Source organism: Danio rerio, chromosome 4 (assembly GCF_052040795.2).
Source record: "Danio rerio strain M-AB ecotype USA chromosome 4, GRCz13ab, whole genome shotgun sequence".
Lineage (NCBI taxonomy): Eukaryota > Metazoa > Chordata > Actinopteri > Cypriniformes > Danionidae > Danio > Danio rerio.
Genome location: NC_141024.2, coordinates 61372253 through 61385152, shown reverse-complemented (window position 1 = coordinate 61385152; position 12900 = coordinate 61372253). Strand labels below are relative to the sequence as shown.

At 36.0% G+C, this 12900-nt stretch overlaps 2 protein-coding genes across 2 annotated transcripts in view; both read left to right on the top strand.

The window, feature by feature from the left end:
- The window catches only part of LOC110439484 (uncharacterized), a 98868-nt gene that overhangs the window by 27168 nt on the left and 58800 nt on the right, over window positions 1-12900 (top strand). Inside the window, exon 3 of the mRNA XM_088650361.1 lies at window positions 4176-4322. Coding sequence (XP_088506487.1) covers window positions 4176-4322 — 147 coding nt within the window. The remainder of the gene's footprint in view (window positions 1-4175; window positions 4323-12900) is intronic.
- Window positions 7281-12900, top strand: part of znf1040 (zinc finger protein 1040) — a 175470-nt gene continuing 169850 nt past the window's right edge. The window contains exon 1 of the mRNA XM_088650480.1: window positions 7281-7429. The gene's annotated coding sequence lies outside the window, so the exon portion shown is untranslated. The remainder of the gene's footprint in view (window positions 7430-12900) is intronic.

Below are 12900 nucleotides of genomic sequence, written 5' to 3'. Positions count from 1 at the left end.
TATCCATGGGCCACCGCATTGCCCCTGATTGCTCACCTGATGGATGTAAAAGCAGCATATTTATATGCACCAATAGAATGTGACATTTTTTATAGAAACACCAGAAGGTTATAAGTAGGCCCACATGAAATCTGTGTGCACAGAAATCCGCAGAATTTTAGCCCATCATTGAGTCTATTTATTTACTTGTATAAATGTGTGTACATTTATTTATTTTTTCAGTTTTTTAAATTAATTTCAGTAATATTAATAACTAATATGAAAATGTTTATTTAATTTCTCTACAATACAGTGTGTAAAGTAATATTTTCTGTCTTTTAGTAGAGATATTATAGAAGAGACTTGCTTTGTTTACCAAACAAGTGGATCTAGATAGATTTGCATTGTAAAAAGCTTTTAATTAAGATACTCCCAAAATAAAACCACATAAATCCGCAGTTTTTATTTATTTATTTATTTTTTATACTAAATTCTCAGAAGAAATAGCAAAAAAGGTCAAGATTCTGTTTGGCCTTATGAGGTCAAATCTGAAAGAAAAGAGAAACCGGTGTGTAAATTGAAAATAATCACTTTATGGACTCAAGCAGTCAGGCAGGAACTAAAACAAAATGTTGATTACTTGGGTGAAGACATTTTTGCCCCATGTATTCTTCAGTATATCTTCATTTGCATTCAGCAGAAGAAACTCAAACAGGTTTGGAACTGGTAGAGATGAGTAAATGACAGAATTGTAATTTTTGTGAACTACCCCTTTAATGCTTCTTTAAGGTAAAGTTAAATATGATTCCAGAAGATAAAGAATGACAAGAAACAGACACTAGAGACAACAATTTATATATAAAAAACTCAGGAAGTTGTAGAAATAGGAAAGACCCTAATCACAAGGATGAGATTTAGTAATGTGTTCTAGACATGCAAGTCGTCATAAAGTGAATTAAAAACGTTTTTCAAAATTATCTTTAAAACGTTTTGATCAGCTTCAAATACTAAATATGTCTGTGTGTGTGAGAGAGAGCTGATATAGTGTAAAGTGAAAACGAGGGAGAAGTTTATCAATAAGTCATGACTCATGACAGTAGCAAAAAAAAAAGCTGAACAAAATGACTTTTATTTTGGCGGGGTGCTGTGACGTCCTAAGGCGGCGCCGCTTTTGCGCTTTATTTCAACAGGAGAAAGGTTTGTTTTCAAGCTTTTATTCTTATATAAACCGATTGATTACAGTTTAGGGTTTTTTCATCCGATGCTAAATTATGTACCTACGGAACCCCGGAAGGGACGTAGTGGGGGAGAAAAAAAATGGGTGGGTGAAAAAAAAATAATGGGTGAAAGAAAAAAAATGGGTGGGAGGAAAATATATATTTCTAAGTTTTTTGCGTTCTCTCGCAAAGTTTTGCGTTCCCTCGCAAAGATGTTTTGCGTTCCCTCGCAAAGATGTTTTGCGTTCCCTCGCAAAGATGTTTTGCGTTCCCTCGCAAAGATGTTTTGCGTTATCTCGCAAAGATGTTTTGCGTTCCCTCGCAAAGATGTTTTGCGTTATCTCGCAAAGATGTTTTGCGTTCTCTCGCAAAACTGTTTCTCCACAAACACTTCCTGTTCACTGCACTCACGTAAACCCTCCCGTTTTTGCCGAAATTCTCCCGTATTTTACCATTCTACCCCACTTTCTTTACATTACTGTGCGTATGCTACCTATGAACCAGTGAATGCATGTATAAGCGCTGACTGACAGACGCGCTTCGTACAATAAACTGATCCCAGATCAGTGTCTGTACACGCCATTTACAGAAGAGCGGGTGTATGTTTAAACAGACAAATACACTGAATAATATGAAACATCTCCGTCCTGCATGTTTTATTTTTAACAGCTTATATTTCTCTTAAATGAGTACAAACAGTTTCTAAAGTAATGGACTGCTTATAGATCTGTGCATTCTTACAGAGACACCTCTGTTATCAAACTAAACAAAACATGAGATTCATTTGCTGCGCACTTGTTTGATAACAGAAGTGTCCCTTTAAATGGCGCGTACAGACGCTGATCTGGGATCAGTTTTTATTGTATGGAGCGCGTCTGTCAGTCAGCGCTTATACATGCATTCACTGGTTCAAAGGTTGCAAAGTGAAAGGCGACAATCAGCGCACAGTAATGTAAAGAAAGTGGGATAGAATGGTAAAATATGGAAGAATTTCAGCAAAAACGGGTTTACGTGAGTGAAGTGAACAGGATGTGTTTGTGGAGAAACAGTTTTGCGAGAGAACGCAAAACATCTTTGCGAGGGAACGCAAAATATCTTTGCGAGGGAACGCAAAACATCTTTGCGAGATAACGCAAAACATCTTTGCGAGGGAACGCAAAACATCTTTGCGAGATAACGCAAAACATCTTTGCGAGATAACGCAAAACATCTTTGCGAGGGAACGCAAAACTTTGCGAGAGAACGCAAAAACTTAGAAATATATATTTTCCTCCCACCCATTTTTTTCTTTCACCCATTTTTTTTTTTCACCCAGCCAATTTTTTTCTCCCCCACTACGTCCCTTCCGGGGTTCCGTATGTACCTGCTGTTGACAATATTATTTTAACCCTTTATACAACGTTACTATTTTACATAACGTAGACTAATCATGTTCTGTACACTTTTCGCTATTCAGCGCACTCAAACGACCACTTCTCCGTCATTGAAAGCCAGATAGGCATGATTGTGTGTTCATACTCTGGGGGAATACCTATTGCACAATCCAAATCTTGATTGATGTCTTTTGGACCAGTAGTTTTAGAGAAAAGATGGGAAAAGTACCGCCTTCGCATATGTACGGAAGATGATAGGTACGGTGTTCCGTACACGACTAAAATAGTGTTCCGTACAGGGCGCATAACTTTAATTTTCGGCAAAAATGGGCTTTGTTTGAAGTTTTATTAAAATCTCATGTCAGAATATACCATTATTGTGTTTAACTTGAAGTTAATGATATATTAAATAACCCTTTTATGAAAGTTTTAAATGAAATAGCTTCAAAATCATTTACTTTTTATATCATGTTTATTTTATTACAGCATGACAATTTAAATTATTAAAACATTAAAAATTATGCACATTGAAGCTAACTTGACTGACCTTTTATGAATATAAACATCATTACTGCAAAAGGAGGATCCAAACAGCGTTTGCAGCCTGTCTCTCAGGCGGAGAGTTGTGACATGCGGTATTTACCCACAATTGATGTTTAAACATCCCCATTTCAAAGCATTTATTCAACAAAAGATCATTTATTTAACAATTTGTGATAACATAATATTCACTTCATAAAGACTGTATACCATGTGATGCATAAATTAAATGCAAAAGCATATTGTCGGGGCTTTAAATGTCTCCCCTCCCAGGCGACACTCGCACTTTAAGCTTGCCCACTTTCTATTTTCAAGCGCATTAGGTGGACGTAGCAAACTTACTGATTTTACTCGGAAACATATAGTAGGAATGTCTCTGTTGTGGTTGGGGCTGAAAGAGTGAGAATTAAAGATTACACAGATATATAGCTTGCCTACGACCCATAAGTATTTATTCAGAGATTAAAGTTAAAAGGTCATCTGTACGGAGCATCGTTGTGTACGGAATATGGTTAGTCTACGTTAGAGGTAAAGTTGGTTTTATATTCACACATTCCGACTTCCACTTAATATAATTTCCTAAAAGTATTATTTGCAAACTCTAAATAGTGAAATCATATTAGCAGCAAATGACTATCAAAGTACAACAGTGTTCACTGTCAAATAAACAGTGTTAATGTTGTTTTTAATTCACACTTGCATCGAATATTCAAAGTAACATGGTAAATAATATAGAGACTTCTAAATGAACGAGTGTGTAAATATAAAACTAACTTTATGGTTTATATTACCTATATTGTTTGAATAAAGCAACAGAAAAGTGTGTAATAAGTGTCTTAAGGATGAAGGTTTACTTGATTCAATAGCGTAATATCACTCCATTCTAAGTATACATCACTATATATAATAAACGGAGTACTACTTTTAATCAGCTCATTGTTTCTTGCTCGGACTCACTCTTTTACTTGATTTCTTTTTAATTACTCTCATATAAAGAAACTGTTGCAGCAAGTGTTGAAGATAAGTTATTTTTGTTTCTGTTTATTGTTTTATTCATTTTAAACAGGAAGTGTCCGAACACAGAGAAAAACTCCTGCTGAAGCGACTGATCTCCACACTGTTATAAAGATGGCGTTTATTAAAGAGGAGAGTGAAGATGTGAAGATTGAAGAAACATTCACAGTCAAACAGGAAGATCTGCAGGAACAAACAGGTTGGTTTTCATTCTCAAACACCAACTCAGTCATTTGATCCTCATTCAGATATATTTTAATAATAAGAATACTAAATTAAATCCATCTTGCAGCCCTGAGTGTGCTGCCTAGTTCTCCTAAATGCACATAAGCACTTATTGAAAGATAGTAACAAGTTTCTTTTGTTACTTGTTCTCATGTCTTTTGTCATTATTTTATGTATTATTAGTCTCCCATTTTCTCTACCTTCTTAAGGTTATTGCTTTTCTTGTTCTACTGTTTGTAAAGAGTTCTTGAGAGCACAGGCGCTATATAAAATTAATTAAAAATAATAAATTAAAGTTTAACTGAGCTGACGATATTTGACCTACAGTATTCTCATAGAAGATATCTGCTATTACGGTGATAGTGTTGGCTTTGTAATTTCCATTTGCATGTGTCACGTTGATCACAATTCCCTTTTTCCCCTCAACTTTTTTATGGGTTTAAACTTGTTTCTAGTAGTTGTTACTAATTCTTACAGATTTTATCTGAGTTAGAACACACGAGACTCACACATGAACATTTACTCAAAGGAGAAGAACCACCAAAATGCCTTTATTGCAACAGAAACCAAACAGTTAAACATATTCTTGTGGAATGCCCCATTTTTAATGTTATCAGACAACAATATTTATCTGGAGAGACTTTAAAGGAAATATTTTTAAACGTGAATCCATCTAAAGTTGGAGAATTTTTATCAAAAGGAAATCCTAAAAAACTGTTTTAGATTTTTATCTTATATATTATCATTATTATTATTATTTATATGTTTTACCTTGTACATTATTTATTGCTGTTGATGACTTTTAATTGTTAGAATATTTTTACTTGATCTATTTTCCTTTTGCCATGACATAGCCATAGACGCTGAAATGGCAATAAAATTAAAACTCTCTCTCTCTCTCTCTCTCTCTCTCTCTCTCTCTCTCTCTGAGTTAGAACTAAATTAATGTTATAAAAACTAATTACCAGGGCTATTGTGTTTAAACAGGGTTTATGCGGGGTTGTAAATTACAAAATCAAAATTTTAGGCCTTAAAGTCTTAAATTTACTGAAGTGTTGTATTGTAGGTCTTAAATCTTTTTTAAACAAGTCTTTATTTTCCTTTGTTCATGTTTTGCTGCTCAATCTGGTCAAACCCCATACAATCACCAACAATCCATCTCGATAAAACAGTAAACTTTTTATTCAAAAAGGTCATTTTAACTCTATTTATCATAATGCTTTAATTGTTTTCCTTACAATAACATATGTTTAAACGTGCTCCATGTATTTACTGCTGAGGACAGACTGTTGTGCATATTTTTTTTTTAATTTTTTAAAAACTTTTAATGCACTTGTTAATTGTTTTTTAGTTTTTTTTTTTAAAGAAAATTTATGTTGGAAAAAAGTGAAGTAGAGCTTGCTTGTTTTTACACAATATTTAAGATCTTTTGCTAAGAAATATCTAAAATATTAAATGTTTTTATTATTCATTTATTATTGTATAATTAAATGTATAAAATTATTATTATTTATTTTTTGATAGGGAAAATAAAATCCTTTCTATCTGGGCCATTTGAAAAAATCTTTAGCCCTTTATGAGTCTAAAATTTCATTCATAATGGTCTTAAAAATGTCTTAATGTCTTAAATTTAATTTGGTGAAACCTGCAGAAACTCTGGTTTAAAGTATGTCAGAAAACGTGGATGCCCCAAATATTAAATATGCTGAATAAAATGGACACTAAAATAATTAATTATTATAAAACATTGCACAGTATTCTAAACTATATGATGTTGCTGTGGAATGACATGAGACAAAACAAACACATTATAGTGGAACAATAACGTTTAGCATTGCACTGACTACAACTGGCCAAACTAGTCTAAAAATGACTTTTGCTGTTTAAGAAATGGATTACAGCATGCTGATGATATGCAAACATTTGAGCGTAAAGTTTGTCAGTATTGACCAAATTCTTCACGTACCAGCAGGCGCCGCCATTGAAATCTTTTTGCTTGAGACTTTTTTTTTAAAGGATGAATTTTTAGATCCTAAAAACCGTGTCATGCTGCTTAGGCAAGGGACAGTTTACAAGGTATACCTCGGTTTGAGAAAAGTCAAGGTTTTAAAACCGCCAATATTTTCTGCTGTATTGTTCCTACGGTATATACTTTTAAAAAATGTTTTATTTTAAGTTTTTTAGGACAACAGTATCTCCAGGAGAAAATGTATCCAAATTATGAGGTTTTAAATTGTAAATAAATCTGTATTTTTAAAACAAATGAAGACAGCAGTTGTCAATTATTCATTTGAATGATTTTGCCAGACATGTTTACTGCTCCAAGATATTGTAAAAGTTTCTCCAATGAAAATATTTTGTTCAAAGGGAAAAAGTACAGTTAAACCATGATATTTTTATTCAAGCTTATCATACCGTCAGAATCTTATACTGGCCCATGCCTAACGCTGCTTGATGTTGCAAAGTCATATTTTCTTATTTTATTGTTTTTTGTATGTATAGTCATGAACACATTTGTTTGTGGAGCAAGTTTATTAATCCTGGTCATTTCTCCAATAGGCAATTGAAGTTCTAAAACAATAGCATATGAGTTCAGGGCCCTGTTTCAGAATGGAGGTCAAGTAAAAACTCAGAGTATTTTAATCCTGAAATGAGAGAAAGTCTGGGTTATCATTTCAAAATGGCAGGTTTGTCAAACTTGAGAAAGCAGGGTAAGCCAGTTTCTGAAAGAGATCTAACTTTAACTGCGAGTCAGTTACCGTGGTAACTTACTCTGTGAACCTACCTGGTCAGTAGCAGGTTTTATTCTCTAAACTCGTGAGTTTTTGTCAGTCTTCTTTCCTTTTTCTCGCTTAGCCTTACGTTTCCAGCCACGTATTTTTAAGTGCATTTTGGATGGGCTATGAGCATAAAAAAATTGGTTGATGGAAATGTCATGATGCACATAACTTTTGAAATATTGGCATAAAAACATGCGCATAACTGAGTAGGATAAACTTTTTATTTTATAAGAAAAGATAAACTTACGTAAACTACGCAAGCACCTTTACTGAACAAATTCCAGTTTGTGCATTAAAAAGGGTTGGTTATAAGAGATTATATGATGATACAAATGTGTGTGAATGCACAAACCAGCAGGCTGAGCACACTGCAGAACATCTAAAATGTTGTTTTGGTCATTCTAAAACACCTGAACCATTTCAGTATTCATGTTATTATATTATTAATGATCTCCAGAGCGTCTGGAGTGTGTCAAGAGTAGGGGATCAACCTACGTTTTAATATCGATCAGGGGTTTATTAGCTCATTTCAATGAATCGGATCCTGAAGGTTCGAATCATTGATTTGACTCAATTGAGTCAGATTGAATCAGATTAAAAGATTCACACTTTATCTACCATTTGTCCCGCAAATAGAAGACATCGTATCTTACCAATCTTGTTAATATTATTTACGTGGCCAACGATAATAACATAACACAGTATTGGATGATCTTTAGCAAGGTAACAAGATCTACAGCTCGAGGCAATGACTTAGAAGCACACAAACAAGAACACAGTTCTTACAAAATGAGTACAAAGATTTATTGAGCTACACTACGATACATGAAACTAACTACGTAATAAGCAAACAACAAACAAACGCACACACACATTCACACATACACACAGAGGTAGTTCAGAGGATGCAATATGAGTTGACAACGTCCCAAATTAATTCTAATACTTTTGCAAGATCTTAGAATAACACCTGAGAAACCACAAAAGCAGAGATATGGCTTATCTTTAACTGCTTAAGATCAATCTGCACAAGATCAGCAAGAGACAACATTAGTTTGTTACTTGCGCCCTTTTTGCTGAAGTCGAATCTCCCTCGCCGGCTGGCCTTGGGGAAACACGGTGCTCCTGATTGGGTGGTTTCTCGCTTCGATGACGTCTTTGGGATTCACACGCTCGTGAATGGCTGTTGTCCTGGGTTACCTAGGTGACGAACTGCTGAGAGTCGGTTTTGCGGTTTTGAGTCCCGAAACTTAAGAGGTTTGCGTGGAAGTTCGTGGTGACCCAATCGCGTGGCGGCGCGGTGTCCGGGCAGGCGAAAGGGGGCAGAGAGCAAAAGCATGCGCAAGCTAGCTGATGCAAAAAGCAAAGTTTCTTTGTTGCAGGGTGTTTTTAAGTGATCTGGTCTGGTTCGTCCCCATGGCACTGTCTGCCAATGAGCAGTTGCCATGAAGGGCGGGACACACCCCGTACTGACGTAGGAAAGGTCAATAATTAACAGACTGCATGTAGATTTCACGTGGTAGAACTCTTGCAAGATTGAAACTATCTTACATCAAACGTTACAAGATGAATACTGTTTGTACTACTAGTTTTTCATTTACACCAACGTATTGCAAATGTCACTAGCTTTCGTTCAATACCAGACATCATACATTTCAGACACATACAGATTATTTTACTCTGTTATAAGGGTTAAAACAACACATTGATTAACCTAGTTGATTGGAATAAACAGCATATGAGGAACATTATGGCATATTATTCAAAGATACATCTGCCTTAGTTCTAACATTTTAAGAGATTGTCTTTTATTCATATACATTAATGTTTCTAGTAATCTCTTTGTCTCTACGAAATTGTGCTTCTAGCAGGATGTGCCCAAGGCGAGCACATGACCAGGAGTCAATTAAAAGTCTCGTGAAATGGTTTCTGCTTAAGATCCTGTAAGGGCCATTGTTTTTTAATTTAACTGATTTAATTAATCATTGGCTAGTTAGCCGAAGGGTGCCAGAACATCTGCATAGAAGTACTGGTCAGAGGAGCCCGAAATCAATTGGCGCTTTGTTATCCTGATGGTATAAGCCCTCAAGCTAGTTCAATGAATGAGACCATTGGAGATGCCCAAGATTTCAGATTCAACTTGTGTTGACCACTGAAAAATGCCGATGAGTTCCTACAGTCTGTTCTCTGCATCTCATGGCTTCAAACGCCACCACATGTTCATTGTCCTCTGAGGGGAAAGTCATTTATTAAATAAGCAAAAGATTCATGTAACTTCTTCTACCGTAATAAATTCTGTTTTTACTGTTGATACTTGGAACCAGTTAATCAGGAAGTGACGATTTTGTTCTCTTTGATTCATTGGATGGAAATGCTGATTTATTTGTGTATTTTTCATGCAATATTCCAGTTTTGCAAATAAATTTAGTTCTTATTTTTGGATGGAAACACAGCTATTAACAACATTTCAGTCTCACAAAGAACAGTACGTCACGTATGAGAATGGCTTGGCCTTTAATGAATAATTAGCTTAACATTACAGACCTTCGACAGGGACATGTACTGTATCTGTGAAAGCCTTCTCACATTCTTCGGTCCATGGAATCGGATTCTTTATGGCTTTAGCCATGTCTTCTAAAGACATTCCTCTCAGACTTCCCTCACATAAATTGGGACCCAACTTCATTGGACCATTTCCCATTATCAAGGTGCTCAGTCTAGTGTTGGTTCAACTCAAATTAAGTCTAAGTTTAAAAACATTCATCCAGTCTTTTTTTTAAGGTGTCTAAGATCAAACCCATGCTTCTCTCCCCACTGCACCCCATAACCTCTGCTCCTCTGCCTCCCAGACTGGTTGAGGGTGCACTCACATACACAGTGCACTGGCCCCTGCATGTGAGGAGGAGAGGTAGAGAGGTTATCAGTATCGGGTAGACTGGAAAGGTTATGGTCCACAGGAAAGATGTTGGATTCCGGCTCTGGATATTCTGGACCGCTCTCTCATTGATCAGTTTCATTAGTTCCATAGTGAGTCTTAAGGGAATGCAAGGGGCCGTTCTTGAGAGAGGGGGTACTGTCACCGTACCTCACGCTTTTGCTCTCTTCTCCTGTTCTGGGTTACAGATTATCTCATGTCATCTGCTTTTATTTGCAGTCACAGAAGCTCTCGTTTCCCTTTTTTCCTGTTTATACCACATCATTCCCTTCATGTTTGTCAGTATGTTATCGATAATTTGTGTGCATATTATTTTGTTACTCACCCTGTATTTGTGTCCAGGACCGCTAGTGAGTGAGTGTCTGGTTGTTTTTTCCCATGAAACTTTATCAGCGCTCACCCGACCGGGTTTTTACTTTGATTTTTGCTTTTTCCGGTTCTCACTCCTTAATAAACCCTTGTTGTTTTTCTGCATTTGATTCAGTTTTTTTTTGTTTTTTGTTTTTTTTTAACTTATGACACAAGAATTTTCTTTCTCATTTGTGTTTACATGTCTTTAAATTTTGGCATGATGTCTAGCTTTTGAGGCTCTTTTGGTCTACTTCAGACAGGTCCTATTTAGGTAATTTCTTGATTGAGAACGTGTGGTAGTTATCAGGTCTGGGTGTGGCTAGAGAACTTGAACCCGGTGTGATAAATAAAGTTATGTTTAATGGGGAAAAACATTTTCACACAAGTCTGTGTAGTTCAGTGTTTTGTCCTCCTTTTAAGAATAAAATTCTTTATTTAAAAACTGCACAATGCATTTAGTTATGTTATCTTTGTCTAATATTTACATTTGTTTGATGATCTGAAACAGTTAAGTGTTAGTATTCTGCATTGCATTCGTTACATGCAGATTACTAAACCAGAGAACATTTGTCATCTAAAGGTGCAGGTTTAAGGCTTTATGCAGATGTTATGCAGATATGTCTCATGTCTGTGGGGCAAATATTCTCAGAGATTCAGCTGCTTTTTTTTTTGACAGGTTTACCAGTCAGGCACAGAATGAAAAAGCATTCCCTATCTGCTTTACAAGTTTTACAAAAACATGTTGTTTTGTGTGATGACGAATATTACAAATAGAAACTGGCCATTTACAGCTTTCAAATTTATGTCTCATCAGTATGACCAAAATGCTCTGGGATTAATCATATAAGTATCTGCTTAAATGTGTTTGTGTGTAATGGACACTAGGAGGTTAATATGACAAGATCAATCTAAATATTATCTGCTGTTTTTACATTTAATGTGCATCAAAATTAAAGTTTTCACTTCCTTTTCACTGAGAGTTTTAATGATTTACTAAAAGCTGAACTTTTTTATTTATTATTATTTCAGACCTATTTAAAGAGTATGAGAGGAGTAAAGAGGAGGAACATCATGTCAAAATTGAAGACAAAACTCATTTAGAGACTGATGATATTTTAAAAATGAGAGACAAGCGTTGTTTTACCTGCAATCAGTGTGGGAAGAGTTTGGCAAACAAAAGCAAACTAAAGATCCACATGAGGGTCCACAATAGGGAGAAACTATTCACATGCACTCAGTGTGGGAAGAATTTCAACCAATCATCACACCTTAATCAACACATGAGGATCCACACTGGAGAGAAACCATTCACATGCACCCAGTGTGGGAAGAGTTTCAGCTACTCAGCAAACCTTAATCAACACATGAGGATCCACACTGGAGAGAAACCATTCACATGCACCCAGTGTGGGAAGAGTTTCAGCAACTCAGCAAACCTTAATCAACACATGAGGATTCACACTGGAGAGAAACCATTCACATGTACTCAGTGTGGGAAGAGTTTCAGCCAATCATCATACCTTAATCAACACATGAGGATCCACACTGGAGAGAAACCATTCACATGCAGTCAGTGTGGAAAGAGTTTCAGCCAATCACCATACCTTAATCAACACATGAGGATCCACACTGGAGAGAAACCATTCACATGCAGTCAGTGTGGGAAGAGTTTCAGCCAATCATCATCCCTTTATCTACACATGAGGATACACACTGGAGAGAAACCATTCACATGTACTCAGTGTGGTAAGAGTTTCAGCAAATCATCAAACCTTAATATACACATGAGGAACCACACTGGAGAGAAACCATTCACATGCCTTCAGTGTGGGAAGAGTTTTAGCCAATCAACATCCCTTAATCTACACATGAGGATACACACTGGAGAGAAACCATTCACATGTACTCAGTGTGGTAAGAGTTTCAGCCAATCATCAAACCCTAATATACACATGAGGAACCACATTGGAGAGAAACCATTCACATGCACTCAGTGTGAGAAGAGTTTTAGCCAATCAACATCCCTTAATCGACAAATGATGATCCACACTGGAGAGAAAGAGTTTATGTGCTTGAAGATTGAGAATACTTTTATTACAGCTGCAGAATTGAAACGCCACCAGAGGGTTCACACTGGAGAAAAACCGTACAAGTGTTCACAGTGCAGTAAGAGGTTTACTCGCTCAGGAACCCTGAAAACACATGAGAGGATTCACACTGGAGAGAAACTGTAGACATGATCAGTGTGTACAAAGTTTCACTTAATCAGGGCAGCTTAAGAAACACATGGGATGGTTTCTGGTAAGGCGCCGACACATGTAGCAGCATAGAAAGAGCGCTTCCATACACACTGGTATTAATCCTCCTTTTTACATCATATATAATAACCTAAACCATATTTAAATGACATGGAGGAGGGACAAAAACAAAAAGGCTAGGACAAAACAATCAGTTAATCCTGAAAAAAATGAGAAATCAACAGATGA